This window comes from Camelus dromedarius, chromosome 3 (assembly GCF_036321535.1).
Source record: "Camelus dromedarius isolate mCamDro1 chromosome 3, mCamDro1.pat, whole genome shotgun sequence".
Lineage (NCBI taxonomy): Eukaryota > Metazoa > Chordata > Mammalia > Artiodactyla > Camelidae > Camelus > Camelus dromedarius.
The window spans coordinates 36,422,389-36,448,610 of NC_087438.1; the positions used below are offsets into that span (position 1 = coordinate 36,422,389).

At 39.7% G+C, this 26,222-nt stretch overlaps 1 protein-coding gene and 1 pseudogene across 1 annotated transcript in view; one reads left to right on the forward strand and one right to left on the reverse strand.

Annotated features, from left to right (window-relative positions):
• The window catches only part of ANKRD55 (ankyrin repeat domain 55), a 376,849-nt gene that overhangs the window by 63,217 nt on the left and 287,410 nt on the right, over positions 1 to 26,222 (reverse strand). Inside the window, exon 5 of the mRNA XM_031445357.2 lies at positions 17,563 to 17,653. Within this exon, the coding sequence (XP_031301217.1) occupies positions 17,563 to 17,620 (58 nt within the window). The 5' untranslated portion in view covers positions 17,621 to 17,653. The remainder of the gene's footprint in view (positions 1 to 17,562; positions 17,654 to 26,222) is intronic.
• LOC105087156 (protein SET-like) lies at positions 2,181 to 8,150 on the forward strand (annotated as a pseudogene).

The window sequence follows — 26,222 nt, forward strand, 5'->3', positions numbered from 1 at the left end:
CCTAGTAAATTAGAAAAAAAAAAGGTACATATTTAAATTTTTATTAATTTTGACTTGAAAATTAGGACAGACTTTATTGAAATCATCTATTTCCCTCATTTTTCTTGGCTACAAACCTTGTGAACAGTTTTCTGGGGGTATTGCAAATGATCTACCTAATCCCAAGGGCCCAAGTCTTGAATAGTGGGACTTCAGACATATGACAGGCTGCTAGAAATGTTTTGGATTAGAGTCTTCCTCAAGAGCTTCTCAGATTTTGTACAGATGTGGGTTCCTTTTCTAGAGCTTCTCATAGTGGCTCTGTCCCTGGATTATTGTGGAGTTCCTTGGGAAAGCCCTTGATCACATTAAATTACTGAGCCCACTTTGTTGAAATTACTCAGAGGTTAGCTTGGCATTTGTTCTGCTTAAGCTGCGATCGTTTTGTGGCACAGCCAGGTCAATATAAGGATAGATCAGGGACTTCAGTTTCAAGAGTCCAGACCAAGGGTCTTGAGAGGATTTCTTTGGCTCATTCTATTCTGAGGACCCTTGGGTGGCTGAACTGAGAGTCCTCAGTGAAGTGTGGATTCATTTTGGGCAACTAAAGAGGATTCTGCAGATATTTCTTAGATTGTTTTTTTGAGTGGAACTGATTGTGTCTAAAGAACTGAAATTTATTCATTCATCCATCTACTTAACATCTACTGTAGGCTCGTGAAATTGCAGGTACAAAGGTTGCAGAGTCTTTTTTCCTTAGAAAGAAGACATGACTTACTGGGAAAACACGTGTGTAATTTATGATTGAGATACACCAGGGATATTACAGCAAGACAGAGGAAGGATTATTTAAATGAAGAGTTTCTTGGGCATTCTCCTAACCCAGATTTGTTTATCCTCCCACAGGATTATCCTGGGTGCTTTAGAACAGTGCAGAGATTGTATTTTGGGGGCTGCCTAGAGTGATACACTTTGAGGGAAGATGCCAGGCCTTTGCTGCTCCCCAGAGGCTCCATGTAACAATATTGCCACCCACTGGTGATAAAGAGTGTCTGTGGGCCTTGACCTGGGCCCTGGGCCAGGACGCTACCAGTTCTGCTGGTAGAATTAAAAGCCAGTCGGGAACACTTTGGCCAAGCAGGAACAAGTTTAAGGTCATTGATACAGTTGGCTGCCATCGAAACCACGTTAGTTTCATGTGACTCATCCTATATATCATGTGACACACAGCATATACACATGGAGGCAATATAGGAAAATGATAGGAGCACAGGCTCTGGGCCCTAGTCTCCAGAGTTTGAATCCTAACACTGCCACTGCTAGCTGTGTGATCTTGGGTGAGTTACTTAACCTCTCTATTCCCTTTCTTCACTTGTCAAATGGGTAAGAATAGTATTTACTTCGTAGGGTTGTTCTGAGAGCTAAATGAGCTCGTCCACATAAAATGCAATGCCTGCAACAAAGAATTCAAAGCATGTCACTTTTATGTATTATACTTCGACATGGAGAGGAACCTCTGTCTTCTTTTCCCTTAATGAGACTCTTTGCCTTGATCAGCAGGCTGTAGACATTTTGTGAGCTGAAACATTTTGCTATTTCTCATGTTTTCTCCTCCAGTCCCTCAGGGTGTATTGGCTGAGGCTGTAAGAGTGTATTATGAAGTGCCAGTCATATGGGAGGAAGAAAAAGAGTTTCTTTCTAACATTTTAAAGAGAAAAATAGCTCCAAGCTTTCTGCATGTAACAGCTGAGAACAAATACTCAAAGCAACCTTCATGCCGTGGGAGTGGAAAAGAAGGGATTTCATTCTGTGGGGAGGAAGTCTTGCAACAATATTATCTCAAGGGTAAATATCTGGCCACAATCAGGCCTTTCTCCATAACCAGACTTGTGATGCAACACACGTTGTGGTTCTTTGAATCTCAGCATCTTTGTGTTCCTCAGGGTGATTCTTCTGACCTGTGAAAGCCATTCCCTGGTTAGCATCTCTACCGGACATGGGGTGGGGGAGAGTGCTGGCAAGTGGAATTGGCTGTTTTAAGAAGCATGTCTGTATTGAACTTCGGTAATAATGATGCCTCCCTGGAATACATTTTCATAGAATGAACTTTCATTTTAATAATACTAATCCTTAAAGAGATCTCAATTTTTAATGCATAGGACCTTTAGCACATGTGCAATAAATGGATTGATTGATGTAGTATGGGTTTTATCCCATACTGGAGTCCTGTGGAAATCTTGATATTAAAAGTACTGTGTCAAGAAGTTCTTGGTAAGCAGGCCAATATAAATCTTAGATGACTTTCTTGAAGTAACCTTCATAAAAGTCTGTCTAGCCTTTCTGGCCTTTGGAAATTGAAAAATAAGACAAGTGTTATTTTGCCCACCCTTCCTTTGATTTTCTTTATTTTTTTCTGGATCAAAAGTATGACACTACCCACTTCTTTCACTTTCCAGAAATGGCAGGTGTTCATGTCAGTAATTTGCCTTTTTAACTGCAGACTCTGGAAGGTGAAGAATAGGTGAAGAAGCAGGGTTTGTTTAGTTTTGATAAGACTCAGTTGGACATGACAGCTGTTTTCAAATATTGAAAAAGCTGGAAGAGTTTGGACTTGTTCTCTGTAGATCCAGAGGGAAGAACTAGTTCGGGTGGATAGAAATTGGAATAACTGAGACTTTTAATGACTAGAGCTGCTCAGAACTGGAAGGGATCATCTTGTGAGCTGTGTACTTCTCATCACTACCTACATCTAAGCAGATTCTGATCAGGCATATCTTGGGATACTCTTGAGATGTCCGTATTGAGTGGAAAGTTGACCTCTAAGGTTCCTTCTGTGATTGATATTCTGTGTGTCTTTTGCACATCTGTGGAGAAACAAAAAATTGAATCACCTGCTGTTTATGAACTATTGGGCTGAAACAGATTTGGGGAAGTGGGTCTTCCTTGGGTCCTTTAAAAGGCATCTTCCTAGTGGCCCTCTACAGTGGCCACTTGTAAAATGGTTTTGATCTCCTGAAAATAGTTTAAGAAAACAAATGTAATTTGGGTGCAAGTCTAAGTGTTAGAGACTGAACAAATCTATCACTCTGTAGTTCTTTAGCTTTGCATCACTCCTGAAGCCCTGTTGCAGCCATGTTCAGTCAGCTGGGTTTCCATGGATGTCTTCATTGTCTGGACCCTGCTTTCTACCTCTTCATGACTGTCTCATGGGTTCCTAAAGATATTTGAAGGCAATTGAATGGAATTGCTTCTTACTACATTGGGGCTGTTGCTTTATAAAAGGCACAGAGTAAGACCCAACCTGGTGAATAATTACCCTTCATGTAACCCCACTAGAATTTTGTCAGTGTGGCTTGCTTTTATTACAGAAAAAAAACTCAAACATTAGATAGTAGAAGTTAGAGTAGTGTTGGATACATTGTGGACACTTGATAAATATGTTTATTGATTTAATCAGCATATTCTTTCCCCATTGGCAAATTGAAGAGGAGTAGATACACGAAATGAAAACTCATTCTTCCTAATCCTTAGGAATAGAATTAGGAAAAGTAATGGAAGAAGGTCTTCTTCCTTTAAAGTTTTATAAGGCATATTGCTAGCATTTCAAATAGAGTTGAAATAAATGATCAGCTTCCCTCAATTCTCATGTACTACAGATAAATGGTTAAGTAAGGCGGGTTTAAATTGTATTGTCAGGGCTGTATGTAATATTGTGAGTTCTGAAAAAGGAACAACAGAAATGACTTCTCAGTAACCAAGAGATTTGACTTTTCAGTTAAATCTCATAAAGAGCCTTCTTTTTGACCAACTAATGTATCAGCCAAGTGTGTTACTCTGGGTTCAGTTCTCTATTTTGTAAATTGAGGTTGACTGCACCCCTGGATCTCAACCCTGGTTTAACATTAGAATAATCTTGGGAGATTAGAATAAACCTGATGCCTGAGAACTAACCCCAGATATTTTGATTTAATTGATCTGACATTTTATAAGTTATTTCATTTTGGATTACAAAAATTATGAGAATACAGATAAGAAGAAAATACGTACTCAAGGAAAATCACCATTAAGATGTTGATGTGCTGTATGAACTTGTCTTAGTGGCAGGTGGGCTTGCTTCCCGCCCACCTTCCATCCTGGAGCCTCTGTTCCTCTACCTGCTTGTGTAACGCAGTATGGGAGTGGGGAGAAATGCTAGCGGGAATGTGCAGTTGTGAGCCTCTGCTTTTTCAGTCTCCCCACTCAAAATCTAATCTGTCTCCTGCCCCCCATTCTGCACCCAAAATGGACATGACTGAAAACAAGTAAGCTAACCCAAAGGGCATATAAAAGTTCCCGAGGAACAAGCATAAGAGTTACAAGGTACAAAAGCTGTGAGGCTAGGAGGCATAGAACAGGAGGAGAAAGTTCTGGAAAGTGCTACAGCCTGCGGTGGGTAGCACCCTAGGACTGTGGACTCGTGTCTGTGGCTGAAGCCTGGGGGACCTGGCTGCTGGTGGGGCAGGACTAGCTGACCAGGGTAGCAATGCAAATCCCAAATTTCCCACACTGTGATCTTTCTATGGATTAGAATACAATCATAGAACTTGAAGAAAATGACTGAAATTTTCTGAGATCCAGTGTAAGTGTGGCTAACACTCAGGCCATTTTGTTACTCATTTATTAAGTAAATCTTTGTCTCTCTTCCCACTCTGAATTCTTCCACAATAAGGGATCAGATCAAGAGCGATATTAAAAGGATCTAATGACTGGTTTGTCAGGTCCCCCATCAGAACAGAGGCAGGCCTAACTGCTGGAGCAGGATTGATAACTTTTTAGGTGCTGGATTGTGGGTAGAATGTGTGTGTGAGAGTGTGTGTGTGTGTGTGTGTGTGTGTGTGTGTGTGTGTGTGTGTGTCCCTGGGGAATGGCTGGAGCAATCCCTACTGATATGAGGATATAGAGTATTTTAATATTGTAACAACCAGTGAATAATAGTTCTAAGCATAGTGCTAGAGTTACATTTTACAGAAAAAAAAATCACGCTGTACATATAATTTTGATTTTTGCTCTTTTTCAAAAACTTAATATTTGGATCATAAATATTTTTCCATGTTATAAGGTAAGATTTAAAAATGTTATTTATAAAGTGTGGCATAAAATCCCATTAGTACAGTTGATTTAATCATTCTTATTATTGAACATTTAAATTATTTTCCCTTAGGGGGAATTATTAATTCTGTGGCTATTCCAAATAATGCTGTAACATTCTTGCACATATGTCTTTTTGTGCATCTTTGATTATTTCCTTTGGACCCATTCTTAGAAGTGAACTTGGAATCAATGGATCTGATTCTGCCAAATTGCCCTACAGAAAGGGTGACCCAACACATCCTCCCCAAGGAGGGCTTGAGAGCATACATTTCACCTCATTCTTAATGATACTGTGCATTATTGTTCCTTAAAAATTAATGTTGATGTGGAAGAAGGAAAATAGTTTATCATTTTCAATGATCATTACTTTTATTGATCCTGAGAGAGAAGTTTTTTCATATGTCTATGGCCATTTCATGAATTATTTATTGGTGTCCTTTACATATTATCTCAAGGTATTTGTCTTTATCTAATTTATCTAATTTCTAGATACGTTAAGAACACTAGCTCTACATCTGTTACCTATGCTGTAGTTACTTTTCTTGGTTTTCCGCTTAAGTTCTCCAATTGTTTTGTTGGTTTTTAAAAAATACATTTTCAAAATCTATGGACATCACATTTATGATTCATTGCTTTTATGATTAAAATGGTCATAACCATCATAAAAGGTTGGAACCTTATACTTATTTATTTGTTAACATTTAGCTATAATTAATATATGAGACTTTTAAGCTTTATTTTTGTATGCTGCAATTATTTTTTTCCCCAAATATTGGCTAATCCTCCCTCTCCTTACTAATGTGTAATGGCAACCTTACCGTATAGTACTCATTCATTATTAACACCTTGGAAGAGACTCCTCCTACAGCCCACTCACTGGAAGTGTGGCTTGGAAGGCAGGGATCCCAGAGCTACCTTCTCTGTAGTGGTGTATACATGAATTTGGGGATATGGCTAAAGTGCACCTCAGTCACATTCCACAGAGTCTTGTGGTCTGTCTATAGTCAAGGTATTTAGCTTTTCTGTGCTTCCTCCAGTTTTGAATTCTAGAATTCTGAGTAGCATATTTAAAGGAATTAAAAAACTTAGAACAATCCTAAAGTTAGCAAAAATTGCAATACAATCACTTCTATGGCAAAACAATATCTCCCAGTAGCTACGAAAGCATCCACAGTTATGGCACTGCTCCCAAGGGTCTCTGTCACCGTCTGAATGACAATCATGATGATGGTCAACAACTATGCCATGCTTATTATGCGCCAGGCACTATGCTAAACCTTTTCTGTAAATCAACTCATTTAATTCTCACCTTATGAGAATTAATGTCATTTTATGGACTGGGAAACTGAGGCACAGGGCAGGAAGGGGACTTCCGCAAAGTTACACAGGAAGTAGGTGGTGAAACTCAGATAAGACTGTAGGCTGTTGGGCCTGAGAGCCTATCCTGTGACCAGTGTGCACTATTATCTATCACTGTCCGTTCACTCAGGAGGCAAAGCCCTCATATATTCCAGAGAACTTGTGACCCTTAGTGCTGGACGGCATTCCACATTCCATTCTCTTGTACTCACAGCAGACTGTACTCTACTCTCCTCAAGCTGTGTGGCTCAGCATTCTGCTGGACAGACATTACTATGCTAGAGTTTATACTCATTTGTAGCAAATCAAAATATACACACTAATTGAAAATTGGAAACGCATCTTTTAAGAGCTGGTTTTACACAAGGGAGAGAATTAAAGTTAGTGGTAATAGCATACTCATATGAGGTTGAGTGAATTCCTTTAAAATGTTAAGATAAATGTCAAATGACCAAGGAACAAAAAATTCTCATACTGAAGTACAGAAAAAGAGAGTTCTCCCAGCTCCTTTGACGTGTGCCTCCCTTGGGTAAGTCCTTTTCTCACAGCGTGGCCCCAAACACCAGTCTGCACTTCCACCTCGAGCCAGAAACCAAAGAAACCGAGACTGACTCCTGCCCCCAGGCCCAAGGGAACACGAAGCCTCTCCGAACTTGCCGAAGGAAGAAAAAGCACAACAGGAAGCAACTGAACATACTGGTGAAGTACAAAATGAATAGACAGACTTAATGAACAGCTAGTGAGGAAATTTTGAAAGTAGATCAGAAATATAACAAACCCTGCCAACCATTTTTCTCAGAAGAGGTAGGAACTGATCACCAAAATCCCAAATTTGGGGGTAGGAACATTTGTCAGCCACCCACAAGTGTCTGCATTGCTTAGGGAGGAGGATGAAGAGGTGCTGCATTATTTGACAAGAGTTGAAGTGACAGAATTTGAAGACATTAAATCAGGTTACAGAATAGATTTTTATTTTGATCAAAACTCTTACTTCGAAAATAAAGTTCTCTCAAAAGAATTTCATCTGAATGAGAGTGGTGATCTATCTTCAAAGTCCACTGAAATCAAATGGAAATCTGGAAAGGATTTGATGAAATGTTCAAGACAAACAGAATAAAGCTGGTAGAAAGAGACAGCATGAGGAACCTGAGAGCTTCTTCACCTGGTTTACTGATCATTCTGGTGCAGGTGCTGATGAGTTAGGAGAGGTCATCAAAGATGGTGTTTGGCCAAATCTATTACAGTACTACTTGGTTCCTGACATGGATGATGGGGAAAGAGAAGAAAAAAGTGATGATGATGAAGAAGAAGGAAGATACTGATGAAGAAGGGGCTGAGGATGAAGGTGAATAAGATGAAATGATGAGATGGCGAAGAAGGAGAGGAAGATGAAGGAGCAGATGTCTAATGGAACACTGATGGATTCCAACCTTTAAAAAATTTTTTTCTACAGTCCCTGGGAGCAAATTGCAGTCTTTTCATTTATTTTTCTCTCCTCTTGTGCTCAGTCATCCTGCTTCTGAGGTCTCTTTTCTCCTTTTTTTTTAAATTTTTTTAACATTTTTTATTGATTTATAATCATTTCACAATGTTGTGTCAAATTCCAGTGTAGAGCACAATTTTTCAGTTATACCTGAACATATATATATTCATTGTCACATTTCTCTGTGAGCTACCATAAGATCTTGTATATATTTCCCTGTGCTATACAGTATAATCTTGTTTATCTATTCTATATTTTGAAATCCCAGTCTTTTCTCCTTGATACCATGGTTCTCAACTTGTTTGGGGGGGAAATACCTTGAGCAGAATTCAATGGGAAAAGAATCTCTACCCTTTTCTGTTCCAAATTCATTTTTATCCCTTCTTGTCTCAACAAAAACTTTATGGGATTAACACCATCATGCTCTGTGGGAAAAAATAAAAACCTTCTGCTCCCTTAGCTCTGCTGGAAGCTGGAGGGTGCTAGGCCCTGGGTAGTAGTGCATAGAATTCTAACTTTTTCCCTCCTTTCTCTGCATATTGTTTGAAAAAAGAAAAAAAAAACTAGAAAAAAAAAGGGATTATAGAAGGTCAGCAAAGGGTGGGTTTGAGATGTTTGGGTGGGTTAAATGGGCATTTTGACAACATGGCTTCTCCTTTGTTATGTTTAATTGTGATGTTTAATGGACATTGTTGCAGTTTAAAATGGCATTTTAAAATTAAAATTCTCTCCTAATGATGATTTGAGCCCTGCCACTCGATGGGAGAATCAGCAGAATATATAGGATCTTATTCGCAATTGACATTCTCTATTGTAATTTTGTTCCTATTTAAAATTTTTCTTTTTGTTTCACAGAAAAGGAAAGATGATGCTCAGTTTTAAACCTTAAAAGCGTACAAGTTGTTTTGTTACAATAAAACTAAATGTGTACACAAAGAAAAAAAAGAAAAACAAGAAAAGTGAAAATTTTCTAATTATTATATGGATTCATTTTTAAGTTTAATGTCATTTCAGTAAGAGTTCCAACAGGTTTTTTTTGAGGGGGTGGTGAGCTCAGAAAAATGATACTAATTTTCATTTGTAAAAATAAATGGATAACTTTATGCTTTAATGAAGAAACAAAGACTATAGTTAAGTATTTGCTTATTTGTACATAGAATGTCAGTAAGGATGCAGAAGAAACTGCTCACATTGTTTTGCCTCCAGGAGGGGATTTGAACAGCTGAAGGAGTTGGGGTGGGAGGAGACTTTTCACTATACATTGTTTTACACCCTGAAATTGCATGAATGTATTATCATTCTAAAAGCAAAAACAAACAAAAAGAGGAAACAAAAAATGGGTAAAAATATTCAGTAAAATTGGAAAGAAAAGTATTCAGGGAGGATTCCTCTATCAAATAGTAAAACATTATGAAACTATAAAATTTAAACAGTGAGATTGTGCCTCAAGACTAGATATTCCTAGAACAGCATAGAAAGTTTAGAAATCTGCCTGGCACCAGCATGGAATATGGAAGCTAACAGGTAGGCTGGCTTTTAAGCAGTGGGATGAGTTTTATCTAGAAGGTAAGTCTTAGACTCAGAGGACAGAACACTAGAAACAGAGGAAAGGAAAAGTGGAAGTACTGCAAGACCTACAAGCTATCCTAGAGAATTATTTTCCTTCTGATGTGGTTCAGGAAAACCACAGAATTTGCTCAGGCAATTCTGCCCCTCCCAATTTCCAAATAAAAAAAGGGTGCTATGCTGTGAATTCATTACAAAGGGGGAGACAGCTTAAGGAGTGGATGTTCTCTTGACCTGGGAAGACCGGTTGCCCATGTGACCTTAGGTAGGACATTTATAAGAATCACTAGCACTTTCTAAGTGATTACTCTGGGCCAGGCATGGCTCCAAGTGCTTTGTACGTACTATGTCATTGAATCTTAGAATCCTCTGAAGATTGTTACAACCATCTTTGTAACAATCCTGTAACCACCACTTGCACTAACTGAGTGATGACATGGGCCAGCAATGGTTATAGGTGTTTTGCATGTATTCATTAATTCAATCCTTACAAACAATCTTTGCAGTAGCACCATCTTAACCGACAAGGTAAGAAAATGAGGTACAGAGATGTTAAACACCTGGGTCATACAGCATGTGTCACTGGCAAGACCCATTAAAAATTCATGGGAAATGAAAATAGAATCTGAGTAACAAAATAAGGTCTAACCTTTTAAATTTCTCCTTTATGCTTAGTCTGGTTTCATTTGCTCCTAGGGGGCCGTGTGCAGAGGCACTGCCCGCAACTCTTCAGACCAGAGTTCCTGGTACAAGACGTCTGTGCTTACACCTCAGCTCAGTAGACTGTGTGCAGAAGTCCACGCACAGCACAATTCAAGATGGCGAGGCGGCGGCTGGCCCTGTGCAGAGACGCTGGCCACGCACCGCGGTCTGGAGCGTGAGCTGCACAGCTGCGCCTGTCCCGCGAGAGTTCAGCCACTCCCCGCTGACCAGAATCTATAACACAGCCCCGCCCACAGCGTGTGGGAGACCCTGTGCTCTAGCGCGAGAGCTCGCAACTCTCCATTCTTTGACCAGAGAATAAAACTTTCCTTTGCTTCTGAACAGTGGGCAGGAGGACTCTTGCTGGGGCCTGACTGGAAAGGGTCAGTGACATGAGTGGCAGCACCGGGACTTGAACCCTTTGGTTCAGCTTCAGTGGCCATTACACTTCACTACACAGTACCACCGCTAACCCCTCTGTATTAGTTTTCACATATAAAAAGTAAGGGAGTTAGATTACACATTCACTGAATTCCTTTCAATTCTCCAAGTTACTATTTTAAGACAACACTTCCAGGATCCATCCTTAAATTGGTTTCCACTGTGACCCCCTGAAACCAGATACCTGAGAGCCCATCTCGACTCCTCTCTATAGTGGTCGTGCTGAGTCAGCCAAAGTGAAGCCAAAACTCTAGCAGACCGTTTCTCAATAGCACCAAGTAAGGAGGATAAATTTATCAATTCAGATGAATTTCAGGTGTTCCTTCTATGGTTCTTAAGAAATAAGATTTAAAAAAAACAAAACAAAACACCGGACTGTGTTCTGATTTACTGTGGTGAGTTGAAGAACAAAGAAATGTTCTCAGAATTACCCAGGATCAAAGCTTAGGATGTCAAGGTTAAAATACTTCTTTCCCCTTTTTATCAACTGTTGTTTATGTGCGACCTTGTTTACAGGATCAGGGCTCTCTGGACACTCTCTAGGAGAAACCTTAACCTGTTGCTGCACAGAACAAACGGGTTGAGTAAGAAAATGATGAAGAACCTGGGTTCTGAAGCGTCTGTGGTGGAAGCCAAGTCCTGACCTTGCAAATCTCCAGTTCCCATCACATTAGTTCCACAGGTCACCTTCCAGTGTCATTCTACCCTTTTAGCTCCTCCTCCTCCTAGGATGCCATGGAGACTGGATCCACTCCTACCCTGGAAGAGGTGAGCCTGTCACTAAGCTGAGCTCACTGGGCAGAACTTCCTGCCAACGGAAGCCCAGCCCTGGGGAGACACAGCGGCTTGAGCAAATCTAGTCACCATCACCTTTCTTTTCCTTCCTGCTAAAGTCATGAAAGGGTGGGCTATCAGAATCCAAAAAGTATAATTTCATGGTGAATAGGAGTTTGAGGAAGGCTTGGGCATCAGAAGCCTAGCCAGAGTTAAAATGGCAGCTTTGCCCTTGTCTTGTGTGGCCTTGGGCAAGTCATGTAACCTCAGATGGACTAGAAATGGAATGTATCTCTAGGCTGTGCCAAGGATCAAATGAGATAATAGGAGTAAAAAGTTTAACTCAGTGGTGGCACATGGGAGCTGCTTAATAAACCAGAGTTGTCACTCATCTTCTGATTATTGATACTGGTTATATACTTGGCCTGATCTCCTCTGATTCCCTTTGGAAACTATTCCCCACCCCCACATCGGGGGTGAGTTGCTGTGGGTCCACCTTGGCAGCCGAGAAGCTGGGAACAGGCCGGGGCTAAGAGACTCTGAAGAACAGAGCCCTTTGCTAGGTAAGAGAATGTAACACTTTCTATACTGAATTCTTCTTTGTATTTCTTGACTATTTGAAGGTGCTGATACTTCCTGATATTTTACAATTCGGAAGAAACCCAGTATTTTAAAACACTCTGTAAGAATGGGTGATAGCTAATAGTGCAACACCTGTAACCTCAAATGACCATTTAAAAGGATTTAAACCACATTGTGATAACCTGAGATGGAAACATCACCCATGTGGTATTCTGGCCAGGAAGTAATTACCTAAGTCTAGTCATGAGGGAGCATCAGACAAACCCATAAGGAGAAACTCAGTATTAAAAAAAGAGAGAGATAGACTAATTCAAAAATGTTAATGTCAAAAACGACAAAGAAAGCCTGCAGAAATGTTTCAGATTAAAGGAGACTAAAGAGATGCGACAACTAAATGTAGTACCTAATTCTAGACTGAATCCTGTACTCGAGGGTAGGGGGAAATGGTGTAAATGACATTATTGGATCAAGAGACAAAACTGGAACGCAGGCAGATGAGATAAAAGCATACAAACATATACGCAAATGTATACATACATATATAGAGAGGGGCAGAGACAGAGATACATAGAGACAGAGAGATGTAGGGACAGACACAGAGAAAGAGCTAACAATAAAGCAAATGGGGTAAAATGTTAAATGTAAAAGATATACAGTGTTCTTTATACTATTCTTACAACATTTCTTTAAGTTTGAAATTATTTTCAAACCAAAAGTTAAAAAAGCATTAGGATACTATTAAATATTATATGTATATAGTTTAAAATTCTGATGACACCTTTAGAAATGGAAATACTTTCCATAGACTGTATATCTTTCCTTCATTTCCTCCCCTGATATACCCACTCAAACAGCAGTAACCTCACCAATAAGCAACACAGATTTTAAGTTTTACAAAGAGAAAACAAACTTAAGGGCCCTTATTAAGCACACAAACCTACCTATTAGTTGAAAATTAATGTGAGGTAAAACCACCACAATTTTAAGGGATAAACAGGAAAATCTGAGATGTAGCTCATTCATGATGTAAGAATTCTCAAAACCAGCATCACTTTGCACTGAATGATTGACAGGCTTCCTAAAAGTGTGCCAAACATCTGAGCCCTGGTTGGATGTGGTCTTTCTGCAAGACAGTGTCTAGCCTGTACCCATCTTTTACACCAGCCTTGGACCTTAGTGCATCCAGACCATTATTTTCTCACCTGTCCCATAGTTTGGCATGGGTGAGATATTTGTTTCTCTACTTGCTTGGTAGTAAAAAGGTAATAAAAACAGTGACAAGTTTAGTGGTTTTTCTTTTAGGCTCCACTAAAATATCATTGCATCAAAGGGAAAATCCATAAATAGTAGTTACCCAACACTGTTGTTTAATAATTACCAAGGAAATGTGGAGTTAATAAATAGGGATGATAGGGAAAGCTCAGTGTGGTGACTCAGCTGACCTCTGGACAAGGGGCTGAGTTGAGGGTTTGCCCTCTGAAGTTGATCTTGCAAAGGAGTGGGACACAACACCAGAGTGGATTCAGGAGATCTGGCTGAGCAGGTTCATTCTCTCTGCACACCACTCCCACTTTCTTCTTCCTGGGATGCATACTTGGGTCCTATTCCCAAGGACACTAGGGCTGTTCTGTGGCAAAGCATCCTGAAAATGTCACCACTCTCCTCATCCCCAATCCACTGAATCACTTTCAGTTTCAGGGTTCTCTAAGGCTGTGAATGGGAATTGTTTGGGTAAGATCACTCAGGGTCCAGGAGAGGGGCCAGGAGCGGATTGGCCTGTTACAACCTTGGTTTTTTTGGGGGAAGGGGGGTAGGTAATTAGGTCTACTTATTTATTTATTTTTCAGAGGAGGTACTGGGGATTGAACCCAGGACCTCATGAATGCTAAGCATGTGCTCTGTCACTTGAGCTATACCCTTACCCCGCCGCACACATCTTGATTTCCTACTTCTGGCCTCCAGAACTGGGGGAGATTATCATTCTGTTGTTTGAAGTCACCCAGCTTGTAGTAATTTGTTATGGCTGCCCTAGGACAGGGATGCTCTGTGTTAATATGGGCTGAAGAGCAAACCCCTCCTTCGCTTTCTCTCTACAGCTCTACTGGAGGAAAAACCTGTGAGGGTGGGCCTCAGCCCTGACAGGTGCCTGCAAACACACTGCGAGGCCCCATCCAACATTCTTCACAGAGCCTGAGCAGGGCAGGGGTGGGTGAGGCCCTTGGGACCACCCCCTCTTGTTCTCATTTTCTCCCTGAGGCCTGGGTTCCTCCAGAAGGCAGAGTTTAGCACACAAATATCTTTACTTACATAACGCCTCAGCTTCAATAAACCTCTGTGTTCTGTAGTAAATGATTTTACTACAGGTCGTTTCCTGCATGTGGGCTTTGAGAGGGAAGAGAGCCAGGAAGAACACGTGGGACCAGAGAGATGTTGCTATGGTGAAAGCAAGAAGCACAAAGTGGGAGTGGAGAGCTCTGCAGACCCCAGCTTCCTCCCTCACAGCTTCACAAAACAAGCCAGAGACTTGGCCTCAGTCCCCTCCGCCAGGTAGGTAATTCAGTCTTTCAGCCTCCCAGCAACACTGCAACTATATGATATTATCCACATTTTACAGATGAGAAGATCCAGTTTGTCCAAGTTCATGCAAATGGTATGAGGACTGAGATAGGGCTTGAGCAAATGTCTACCTGTCTCCAAGCCCCTGGCATAGGGTTGTCTTATCATCACTGTTAAAAGGAAATACAGAAAAATGCAGTTGGAGGGATTAAGACCTGCCAAATCCACCTGGTTTGGGTCTGAGCCCTGGAGGTTATTATGCATCATATTTTCAGTGCTGACTATTCTCTGGTTAACCATAAGCCAGAGCTGTCTGAGTCCTACCCTCCACCTCAAAGTAGCTGTTAAGACCAGAGGTTGTCCATGAAAAGAAGCTCCTATTCTGTTATATGGATAGAGAACACCTGTGTCTCAGTCACCTGTTACTAATTAGCTGTGTGTTATTGTCATAAAAGAACTCACCTTTAAACCTCTCTGGGCTTCACTTTTCCCATCCGAGATGTTAGGGGGATGGATGGAATGAATTGTTGTCAATCTTTTTGTACATTGGAACTTCCTGGGGAGTTTGTCAGGCTGTGGCCCACACCTATTAAATTGGAGTTTCCAGAGGTGGGGTCCAGGCATCAGCATTTTCAAAAACTGTCCAGGTGATTTTTATGCATGGCCAAGTTTGAGAACCAGTGGGTTATAAGACTTCTAAGATCTTTCCAGATGTAATGTCTTTTGTCAATGTCTGCATGTGAAGCTAGCGGCCTTTTAGAGTTTTGATCCCCTAGATATTAGGAATTCACAGAAAACCCTCTACTAAAGCCCCATCCACACTCAACATTTCGAGAGAAAGTCACTTTACCATGGTTTTGCCCAACAATATGGTATTTAAAATCTATGAACTTGTCTAAACCTATTATGGCCTTTCATGTTGTTAAGAAGGTGGAAGGATTCATGTGATAATAGAACTATTCAGGTATTTAATTATTATTTTAGGGGTTGTTCTGAATGGTACCCTGGAGTTCTAAAAAAATTAATTAATGTAATCTAGTCAACTGGCCTTAACTAAACCCTCATTTGTTCTGAGGACCATGAAATTCAACCTAGAGATAGAGAGGTGAATAGTCTTTCACATTTGAGGAACTCACACTCCAGGGTGGTAGTAAGTGTAACAGTAATAATAATAACAAAAGCAGCCACATTTGGAAATTACTTAGGCAAAGTACATCAGGTAATGTGACAGTGCTTTTTGTACATCACTTTAGACTGTTACAACAGTCTTGCTAGGTAAGCATAATTTTCTCTATTTTATTGCTGAGGAAACTAAGGCCCAGAGAGGTCAGGTAACCTGATAAGGTCACACAGCTAAGAAGCCATTGTTCTGCCATTTCAGCCTATGTCTCCCATGCTATTTCCACCATACCACAGCACCTTTACAGAGAAATGGTCGAGATACAGAGATAGAGGTGGCAGGGAGAGGGTTAACGTACAAGGGGGAGAATTGGGCCTATGGTGGAGAAATAACTGAATTGCTCACCTGAAAGGTACTATAAGAAACTAAATATTATAAATTAATATTTTAACTATGTTTTGGGCTCAGTCTTGTTAGAATACACAACACTGGAACAGATGAATTCATTATGAAGTTCTCTGCAGTCATTTCTAGCTCCCTCAGAGCTGGTCTTAAAGAATAAACCCACTGTGTTATTCTTTGGATTGCATAGTTCAACAATGTCATTTTTAGCCAGTATGAGGTCTTTGGATCTAAACATATTTTCACTTTTGCTGATTGCCATCAGTGATACAAACTGTACAAAGGGGAAAGGATGTGGGCACAGCTGTAGCAATCACTTTCTCTATGATGTTTATATCCAAACGCAGTGTGAACTAGCACATTCTGAAGATGCATACACACACACAGTAGTTACTCAGAAATCTAAATGTAAATCTATAACTTGACAAAGCACTGAACTAAAATAATTCACTCATGAAGCCAGATGTAGCTTGAAGGGTAGGTAGTAAACACACTATGGCCTGAAGCAGGAAAAGGAAAAAAGAAAGAAGCAATGAATTTTCTTAGTGAGGCTTTCACAAACAATGATTTTCACATTGTAGCCAAAACAAGTAAATGACCAAAGGATCCTAAGATCCTGAGGAATATTCAGAGATTATTGAAAGTGGTTTAAATACCAGATTTTAAAAAAATCTTCTAAAAAATTTATTACATTTAAAGAGTGGAAATTTCCTATACATACAGAGAAAAGGTGTGTAATTACACATATGTGTTACATATATACACACACACACACTTCATATACAAAATGTACACACAAGACTGTATGGCTGAATACATGTTTTTTTATAAGGACAGGCAAATTTCACAGCATTCTTTTCATGTGGAAAATTACCTCCACTCTGGAAATGATGAGCAAGAAAGATACATCCTTTTACCGCAAATAATAACATAGTGGTAAGTCATTACACAACCTCAGATGAAGTAATATATCAACTATAGCACAAATTTGGACAACATCTATTCCTAAAGGGAATGAAGAGATATTTACAAAACTAGCAATGAGATACTGGGTTAATACACTGAAAAGGTATACACGATTTTTATATTACTTATTATAATATATATATTTTAAAATATTTGAGTAAAAAGCTAATGGAGAATAAAGATGATCCTATCTGAAACAGTTGGTGTGCTTGAAACCTAATTTTTAAAATTTGTAGGTAGGAGCACTTTAAAAAGGCTAACAGACCATAAGCTTTTTCCCTTCCAAATGCTTATCAAATAAGAAGTAAACATTTAGAACAGCTTTGTTTCCTATGTGAAATCCATTTTCCACATCACACACACACACACACACACACACACACACACACACACACACACACACACACACACACACTACTCTTTCTCCCTCTACAACTGCAAATCCCTACCATTGGACTAAAAATGCAAAGAACCAAAGGATGAGTTAAAGCAGCGTTTTTACCTTTTTGCTGATCAAACACAGATGGAGTGCTGAAATCCATGGTTGCCTGTCTCATCATTTACCATCAGAATGGCAAAAAGCATCCAGGTCGCTAGAGAGGAAAAAAAGCACCATCTCACACGTTACAGTCAACACAACAGTCAGATATAGCATCCCTTGCCAAGACCTCTGTTTGAGAATTAAATGTGCATTAGAGCTGCAGGTCGTTGTCAAGGCAAATGCTGGTAATAGGTAAATGTTATTTCTGTAATACATGCCAGGAAAAAGAGTTACTTCCTATGGCCTCATTCATCAGCTATACCCGTGTGTAAGTATTATACACACTCCATCCCCCAACAAATATACAAAAAAAACTCAAACCCTAAAAAACAGTATTCGTGGCGGGCCACCTGCCTTGGATCTGGGCCAGGAAAATAGTGGAAGTCACGGAGCTTCAGCAGCTGGTGTGCTGCTTTAAACCAAAAGAAATCTCAATGGGTGAGTGAGGATTCACAGGGCCAGACGGAGCATGTGCGAAGCTGCCAATGCAGTTTGGATTCGGCTGTGTTCTTGGTGGAGTGAGAACTGCATTTGGGTCATGTGAGCAGAGTGCCATCTCAATGGAATAGGACGTAAATATTGTAGCAGGAGGCTGCTGGCCATGTGCTGTATGGAGTAATTACCAGCTTTCCCGGCTCATCTTCAGTCTCCTTTCAGCTCTGTTCTCCAAATGACAGGGAGGATGGGGGAAGGAAAGATTTGAGATTGTATTCCAGGGCTCAGATGACCATGATGATAAAATTAAAACAGTTCTGCAGTCACAAGAGTGTTTAGTGCAGTGTTACATGTAGTGGCAAAAATCACCTGAATGTATATCATTTGAGGGGCAGTTGAATAAATGGTAGTAAATTCATACTCTGGATGAACAAATCTGAAGTAAATCTGTTACCGGCCAGGGTTCTTAAACTACTTAATCAGTAGAAATTGATAAGAGGCCAGATGAGACATTCAGGCAAGGCTTTTTATTGGGACTCATGTTGCAGCGCAAGGGAGCAAAACCAATTAACAGGTTTTCCCTTGCTGGCTCCCTGAGTTGGGGTGAGCTGCTCCATTAAATGTAATGTGGGTAGGGGTGGGTCCATGGGTCCAGCCAGAGGGGCAGCTTAGGTGGTCAGCCCACCACCTTGGTGGTACTGTGTGCAGGGACCATGCCTAGTACCCTGCTTTTGCTCCTGATACCTCAGAAGTGGCAATTGGGTTTTTGGGTTTTTTGTATCTTGTTCATCATTTGCCCCAACTGTGCATGTGTGCAGGTATTTTTAGTACTTTATAGTTTCCCTGTATTCTGTTGCTGGAGATATTTGTCCAGGTGCAATACACTGCAGTAAAGGGTTCCAGGTCCCAGCCTGTCTCAAATCTATATGAATTTATCTGGTAGGATGACTCTAATCAATTGTTAAATGAAAAAACAGATATTATATATTTCATGAAATATATATTTCATATATATTTCATATATATTATATATTTCACATTTTTATAAACCCAGCGACCACTCACTGTATATGTGAACATGTTTATATATGTTCATAGGAACAGAGGAAGGTATATAATATATACTGTTAATATTGGTTACCTCAGGGGATTGCAATTAAAGTAGGAGATTTCTGACTTATTCTTTATCTACTTCTGTATTCTTAGGCTTATTATAACAGGTTTCTGTTATTTTATATGTATCAATAAAAATCTGATATAATTAATTCAAAACAAAGCTCTACATTCAAGGCACAATCAGATTTTTGCATATGTCAAACAGAGTGCTATAGTAGATGCTCTTATAAACGCTGCTGATAATGGTAATAACTGTTTTTTAAAAAATGTAATTAGTGTATGACTATGCAAATGAAAGTAGAGACCATTTTTCTTCATATATGGCCACAGTTGTTTTGATCTGGACGATATGGGCTGTGTTCTTCAATAGACAAGCTTCTTTCTTATCGCTTGCCTCTCATATTTTCTTGGTGTCCCATCATTTATTTTCTATCAACACATTGTCTGGCCTCGGTTCCCTGTGACAATGCTATGACCCACTTACCCTCCTCACATCAGCCTTCCCCCCGCCAAATGCTCTGTGTTCATTTTATTTAAAGCATAGGCAGAACCTAATTCTTATAAATCATTATCCAAAATGTGCTCCATTGATACATTTCTTAAATTTCCCAGTGCTGGGTGTTTTGTTTTGTTTTGTTTTGTTTTTTGCATTAACCATGAAAGCCAGACTTCAGGGGGCTGAGAGTGGATTGGTGAAGACATTTTAACTTACACTAGCAGATTTTCAGCTAAGGAGAGATGGGTCTAGCTCACCCAAATGACTGAGGTAAAAGGAGCTGTGGCCACTCGGTCCTAAACAAGAGAAAAACCAGGGATTTAGATTAACTTCTTTTTAATTAATTTGTTCATTAATTCATCAGTTGCTATGTAAGGATTACCATGCTCCAATCATTTCCATAGACACTGATGATGCAGCCATGAGTAAGACAGAAAATGCCTCCATGCTCAGTGAACTTATACGTTGGGTACAACTTCTGCTTCTGGCCATGCTGGAGTAATAGGGACTGGATTTACCCTCCTACTTAAACAGCTAGAAAACTGGGCAAAATCTCTGAAACGATGGTTTTCAGGCAGCAGGCAGTGCAGGTGAGTGATCCCTGGGGGAAGAGAAACAAATTGAGCTGAGCCTGATGAGTCCCCAGCTGACTGCCTGGGGAGAGTTTCCAGGCTGAAGCGCAGGGAGGGTGATGTGGGCTCAATGGTGGCCCCCTGAAAAGATGCATCCACATTTTAACCCTCAGAACCTGTGAATGTGACCTTATTTGGAAAAGGGGTCTTTGCATATGTAATCAAATTAAGGATTTCAGGTTGAAATCATCTCAGGTTATCCAAATGGGCCCTAAGTTCAATGACAAGTGTCCTTATAAGGGACACACAAGGTGAAGTGAAGGCCATGTGGCCAGTGATTGGAATGATGCAGCCACAAGGCAAGGTTCATGTGGAGCCACTAGAAGTTGGAAGAGATAAGGAACAGATTGTCTTCTAGAGCCTTCAGAGAAAGTGGGATGGTGTCAACACCTTGATTTTGAAATTCAGTTTCCAGAACTGGGAGAAAATAAGTTTTGTATTTGCAGCAACCAAGTTTTGAGTTTTGGGACTTGGAACCCTTTACTGGAGTGCTTGTACCTGGACAAATGTCTCCTCAAGCAACAGAATACAAAGAAACTATAAGGGACTAAAAATAACTGCATGCATACACACACAGCCAGGGCAATTATGAATAAGATACAAAGAGGCTACAAACTAACTGCCACTTTGGAGGTAGGTGCCAGGAGCAAAAGCAGGGTGCTGGGCATGGTCCCTACACGCAGCACCACCAAAGGGGTGGGCTGACCACCTAAGCTAACCCTCTGGTCCAACTCATGGATTCTACCCTACCTTCACCCTATTTAAGGAACCAGCTAGCTCCCTGACCCTACCCAGAGAGGGAGCAAGGGAACCTGTTACTTTTTTTCACTCCTTTGAATCCCCAAAAAGCCTTGCCTGAATTTCTCATCTGGCCTTTTATAATTTCTATTGATTAAAGTGTTCAAATACCTGAATGGGTAACAGTTGGTGCTAATTTGTTACAGCAGGCTTCAAGAAACTAACACAGAGGAGGCCTTCTCAAAATAAACGCAGTCTCTATAATTGTTACATTTCTGTGCCCACTTATGTTATTACCAAAACCAAATTAAAGTATAGATAATTTTATGTTTTTGAAAGGGCTGTTTTGGGCTCATTTTGAAGAAAGGCAGTCAAATAGAGTGCAAAGGACATGAGCTTTAGTTTGTCTTTTGTTAGCTGTGTGATTTGGGCAAATTACATAACCTTTTTAGCCTCAGTGTCTTAATCTATAGAATGGGGACCCCACCTCCTAACTTCTTGTGAGAGTTATTATTGTTCAGTTCACTTCCTGGGCCGCAAACATAGAAATAATTCTTTCTATACAACCAAAGCCAAGTGTCAGATAACATTTAGGTGTTTCTTCAAGTGCATTTTGAATAAGGCCCTTATTCAGACATATTCACACATTTTCACACATATCGGGTGTCTGTGGTTCATTAAGTCTTATCTCTGATGCAGGAGGGGAAGAGGAGAAGGTCTGTATGACTGGGCACAGTCTGGCTCTCTGCTTTCTCTCTAGCTCATCTCTCACCGCCCTCCCTCCATTCTCACACCGGCCACACTGGTCTCCTTTCTGTCCCTTGGACATGTCATCCCCTTTCCCAGCCTCCTGAAATTTTGCTGTTTTGTCCATCCACTTGCAGTGCACTTTCCCCAGTTCAAAGGTCACCATTTCATTGAGGCTTTCTCTGACCACATTTTCTAAAATAGTCTTCCACTCCTTAACCCCATCTGTCACTTCCTTTTCTGGAATGCCACTTGGTGGATTAATAATGAGGAATACCCCTGCCAGGGAGACAGGGCCTTTGCCCATGTACATCTGTCTAGCTCAGTGCCTCTCAGACTATCTGTGGTGAAGGACCAGGTTTTTAAATTTCCAAAACATCATGGAATTGATACATTAATAAAATATAAAAATTAATAATTTATAAAGAAAAGAAAGATTTACAGAATGCAAGCCCCAATTTTTACTATTAGATTCAGTAGGCATAAAGTTATATGTCAATAAATGTAATCAAAACATAGAATAAAGGAAGTTTTAAAATGTACACATTGTTCTTTGAAAGTACATTTAGGCAGTAATATACTGTGCCGTCCAACATGGCAGCCGCTAGCCACATAAGGCTGTATGTTTAATTAAAATAAAATTTAAAAAATTTCATTTCCTCAATCACAGCAGCCACTGTTATCTTATTTTGTCATAATTATAACCTTTTTCTCTTTGAGAGATGCTACTCAGAAAACAAAAAGACAAACCATAGACAGGAAGAAAATATTTGTAAAACTTATCTGATAAAGGACTTGTATCCAGAATACACAAAGAATTCTCAAAACTTTGTGATAAAAAACCAAACAACCTAATATTAAAAAGCACAAAAACAGACATTTCACCAAAGAAAAGATACAGATGGTAAATAAGTATATGAAAAGATGCTCAGCATTATTAACCATTAGGAAAGTATAAATTAAAATCATAATGAAATACCACTACATACCTACAGCTTTACGGCTTCTATGGGATGGCTTTAAAAGAGCTAAACACTGCATGCTGGGGAGGATGCTAGAACTTTTGACACACTGTTGATGGGAATGCAAAACAACCCAGCCATTTTGGAAAACAGTCTGACAGTTTCTTATAAAGTTGAACATAAATATGGCCCAGCAGTCCAACTCCCTGGTATTAATGTAAGAGAAAAGAAAACATTTGTTTTCACAAGTACCTGTATGTGAAAGTTTATAGCAGCTTTATTATCACTCAAAACTGGAAACACCCCAAATATTCATCAACCAGTAGATAAATGAACTGTGGTACATCTATAGGATGGAATACTGCTCAGCAACAAAAAGAAAGAAAGTACTGATCCATGCAATAAGATCCATGCAACGAATCTTAAATACACTGAGCTGAGTGAAAGCAGCCATGCACAAAAAACTACATACTGCCTGATTCCATTTATAAAGCATCCTGTCAAAAAACAGAGATAGAAATCAGAGGAGTGCTTTTGCGGGAAGGCTAGGGGATGGACTACAAGGGGCTGGAGAGAACTTTTGGAATTGTAGAAATACTCTCACTCTTGATCATGGTGATGTCTACATTCTCTGTATTCACTTGTCAAACTTCTAGAACTAAACACCTCAAAAAGGTGAATATTATTACAGGTAAATTATATCTCAATAAACCTGGAAGAATAAACAATATAAATTTTATTTCTGTTATTTAACTAATAATGTTATCCTAAATTTTAAAATATATTTGTTTAAAATTAAAATGATTGAAAATAGCAAGTTTTAAAAGTAAATAAGTGCAAAAAAACTATACTCACTACTCTCTTTGATATCAGTATTAGTAATTTTTTTTGGATGTTTCTCCTCAGGCAAGGGAAACAAAAGCAAAAATTAACAAATGGGACTACATCAAATTAAAAAGCTTTTCTACAGTAAAGGAAACTATCAATGAAATGTTAAGGTCACCTACTGAATGGCAGAAGACATTTGCAAAGGATATATCTGATAAGTGGTTACTATTCAAAATATACAAAGAACTCATACAACTCAACATCAGAAAAAATGAAACAACCTGATTAAAAAATGGGCAGAGGATCTGAACAGACATTTTTCCAAAGAAGACATACAGATGGCCAACAGTTACATGAAAAGATGTTCAACATCACTAATGATTAGGGAAATGCAAATCAAAACCACAATGAGATATCACCTCACACCTGTCAGAATGGCTATTATTCAAAAGATAACAGATTTAACAAGTGTTGTCAACAATGTGGAGAAAAGGAAATTCTTGTGCACTGTTGGTGGGAATGTAAACTTGTGCAGCCATTGTGGAAAACAGTATGGAGATTTCTCAAAAAATTAGAAAATAAAACTACCAAATGATCCAGAAATTTCACTCCTGGGTATTTATCCAAAGGGAAAAAAAAACCACGCTAATTTAGAAACATATGCATTCATATGTTCATTGAAGCATTATTTAAAATAGCCAAGATATGGAAATAACCTAAGTGTCCATCAACGGCTGCATGGATAAAGAAAATTACACACACACACACACACACACACACACACACACACACACACACAATGGAATATTACTCAGTCATAAAAATGAAATCTTGCCAATTGTGACAATTGATAGACCTAGAGGGTATTATGCTAAATGAAGTAAGTCAGACAGAGAAAGACAAATACTGTATGATTTCACTTATATGTGGAATCTAAAAACCAAAACAAATGAACAAACATAACAAAACAGATACAGACTCACAGATACAGAGAACAGGTGGTTACCAGAGGGGAGGGATTGGGTGAAGGAAAAATGAAAAAAAAAAAAAAAGTGCCTATTTTTCTCAGATTTTTATACACTTTTAGAACATAGCTGACAAACTAACTTTAAAATGTCATGCATTAAACACTATCCTACTGTGCATGACTTTCCACACAAGTTTAACAGCACCCATAGTAGTCTACACCACGTTCACTGAGACAAGTCCATCACTACAGGTTTGAAGGTGTGGCAATGTAACCATTTCTCAATCATTCCACTTAGAAGTCCAGTTTTTGGACATACCTTGTCTCCAACTGGTGACAAGCAGTTCCTGGACCAGCACCACCCATGGCTCACACTTTGCCCAGGGCTGGTCAAAATTGCTCTTCTCTTGACTCTTCCCATGGTGGGCTTCTTCCTGCCATCCAGGTCTCTTCTCAGAGAGGACTTACCCAGCCTGCAAGCTCCATGTAAAGCAGCAGCTGCCTTCCTGCCCAATCCCAATTACAGTTAATAAAATGTCTTCATTTTTCCTTTCTTATAACTGTCACTATCTGTAATTAACTTGTACTTCATTATGTCTTCGTTATCTGTCTCCCTGTAGCAGGTGCTGTCAGTCACCAGACTTTTCAGTGTGCTTCAGCTGATTTTCAAATGCTTGTATCTGTATCTTGGGTCTCAGGGAATTTTTCCAGCATGCAGAAGGCCACTATGCCAGCTCTGGGGGTTAGGCCAGAAGTGCCAGGGAACTAATCACCAGTTCCCAACACACAGCAGCCCTCAACCAGTGACTCTTGGGAGCTGGCCTATAGACACCAGCTGCCTTGCCTTTAGATACAATGTTTCTGAGGTGTGCTATTTTATTCCATTTCCCAAAGTCTCCTTTAAGGATTAACCTCCATTGCCACATGTGATATCTGGTTCAATAATATACTTTTTATGGGCTGCTGTTTCCTCTCTGTATGATTCTCCATTTTCCTACTGGGATTTTCTTCACTTCTCAATAAGCTACTTGCACTGGAATCATTGTCCCAGGGTCTGCTTCTGGAGAAACTCAAATTAAGACACTTCTCGAGTAGAGAGTAATCTTCACAAGGGCAAAGCCTTTGTCTGCTTTGTCCACTCTGCATCCCTACAGTCTAGCACAGAGTGAGGCCCAAAGAGGTGATCAATAAATATTTAGTGAATGAAAGACTTCATTGGAGGACTTTCCTTGCCAAAGTTGATTACTTGTTCATTGACACTGTTGCATTAGAACCCAACTAACCATTGCTCTTTGGGTGTAATTCCATATTAAGAACTTTCTGGTGAGAACTTTTGATGACCTTGAAATTTTCCCATGTAAATAAGAAACCCTATATTTGAGAATTTCAGATGTGCTACCATATTTTAATGATATTCTGATTGTGTTGTAAACCGAGGGTGAACTCACAGAGAGATTTTAGGTAGTCCTCCTTTTTATTTTACTATTATTATTTTTTATTTTACTTATTTATTTTTTTAGTCCTACTTTTTACTCAGGTGAAACCAGAGCTTTCCCCACAGTGCACTCAAGTTAAGGCAGTGGGAGCTGTGATGGAGGCCGTGTAGGCAGTGGCTGGGCTTGGGCATTGGATAGCCCCAAGTTTAAGTTCCAGCCCAGCACATTTCTAGCTTTGTAATATTGAGCAAATTACTTATGGTT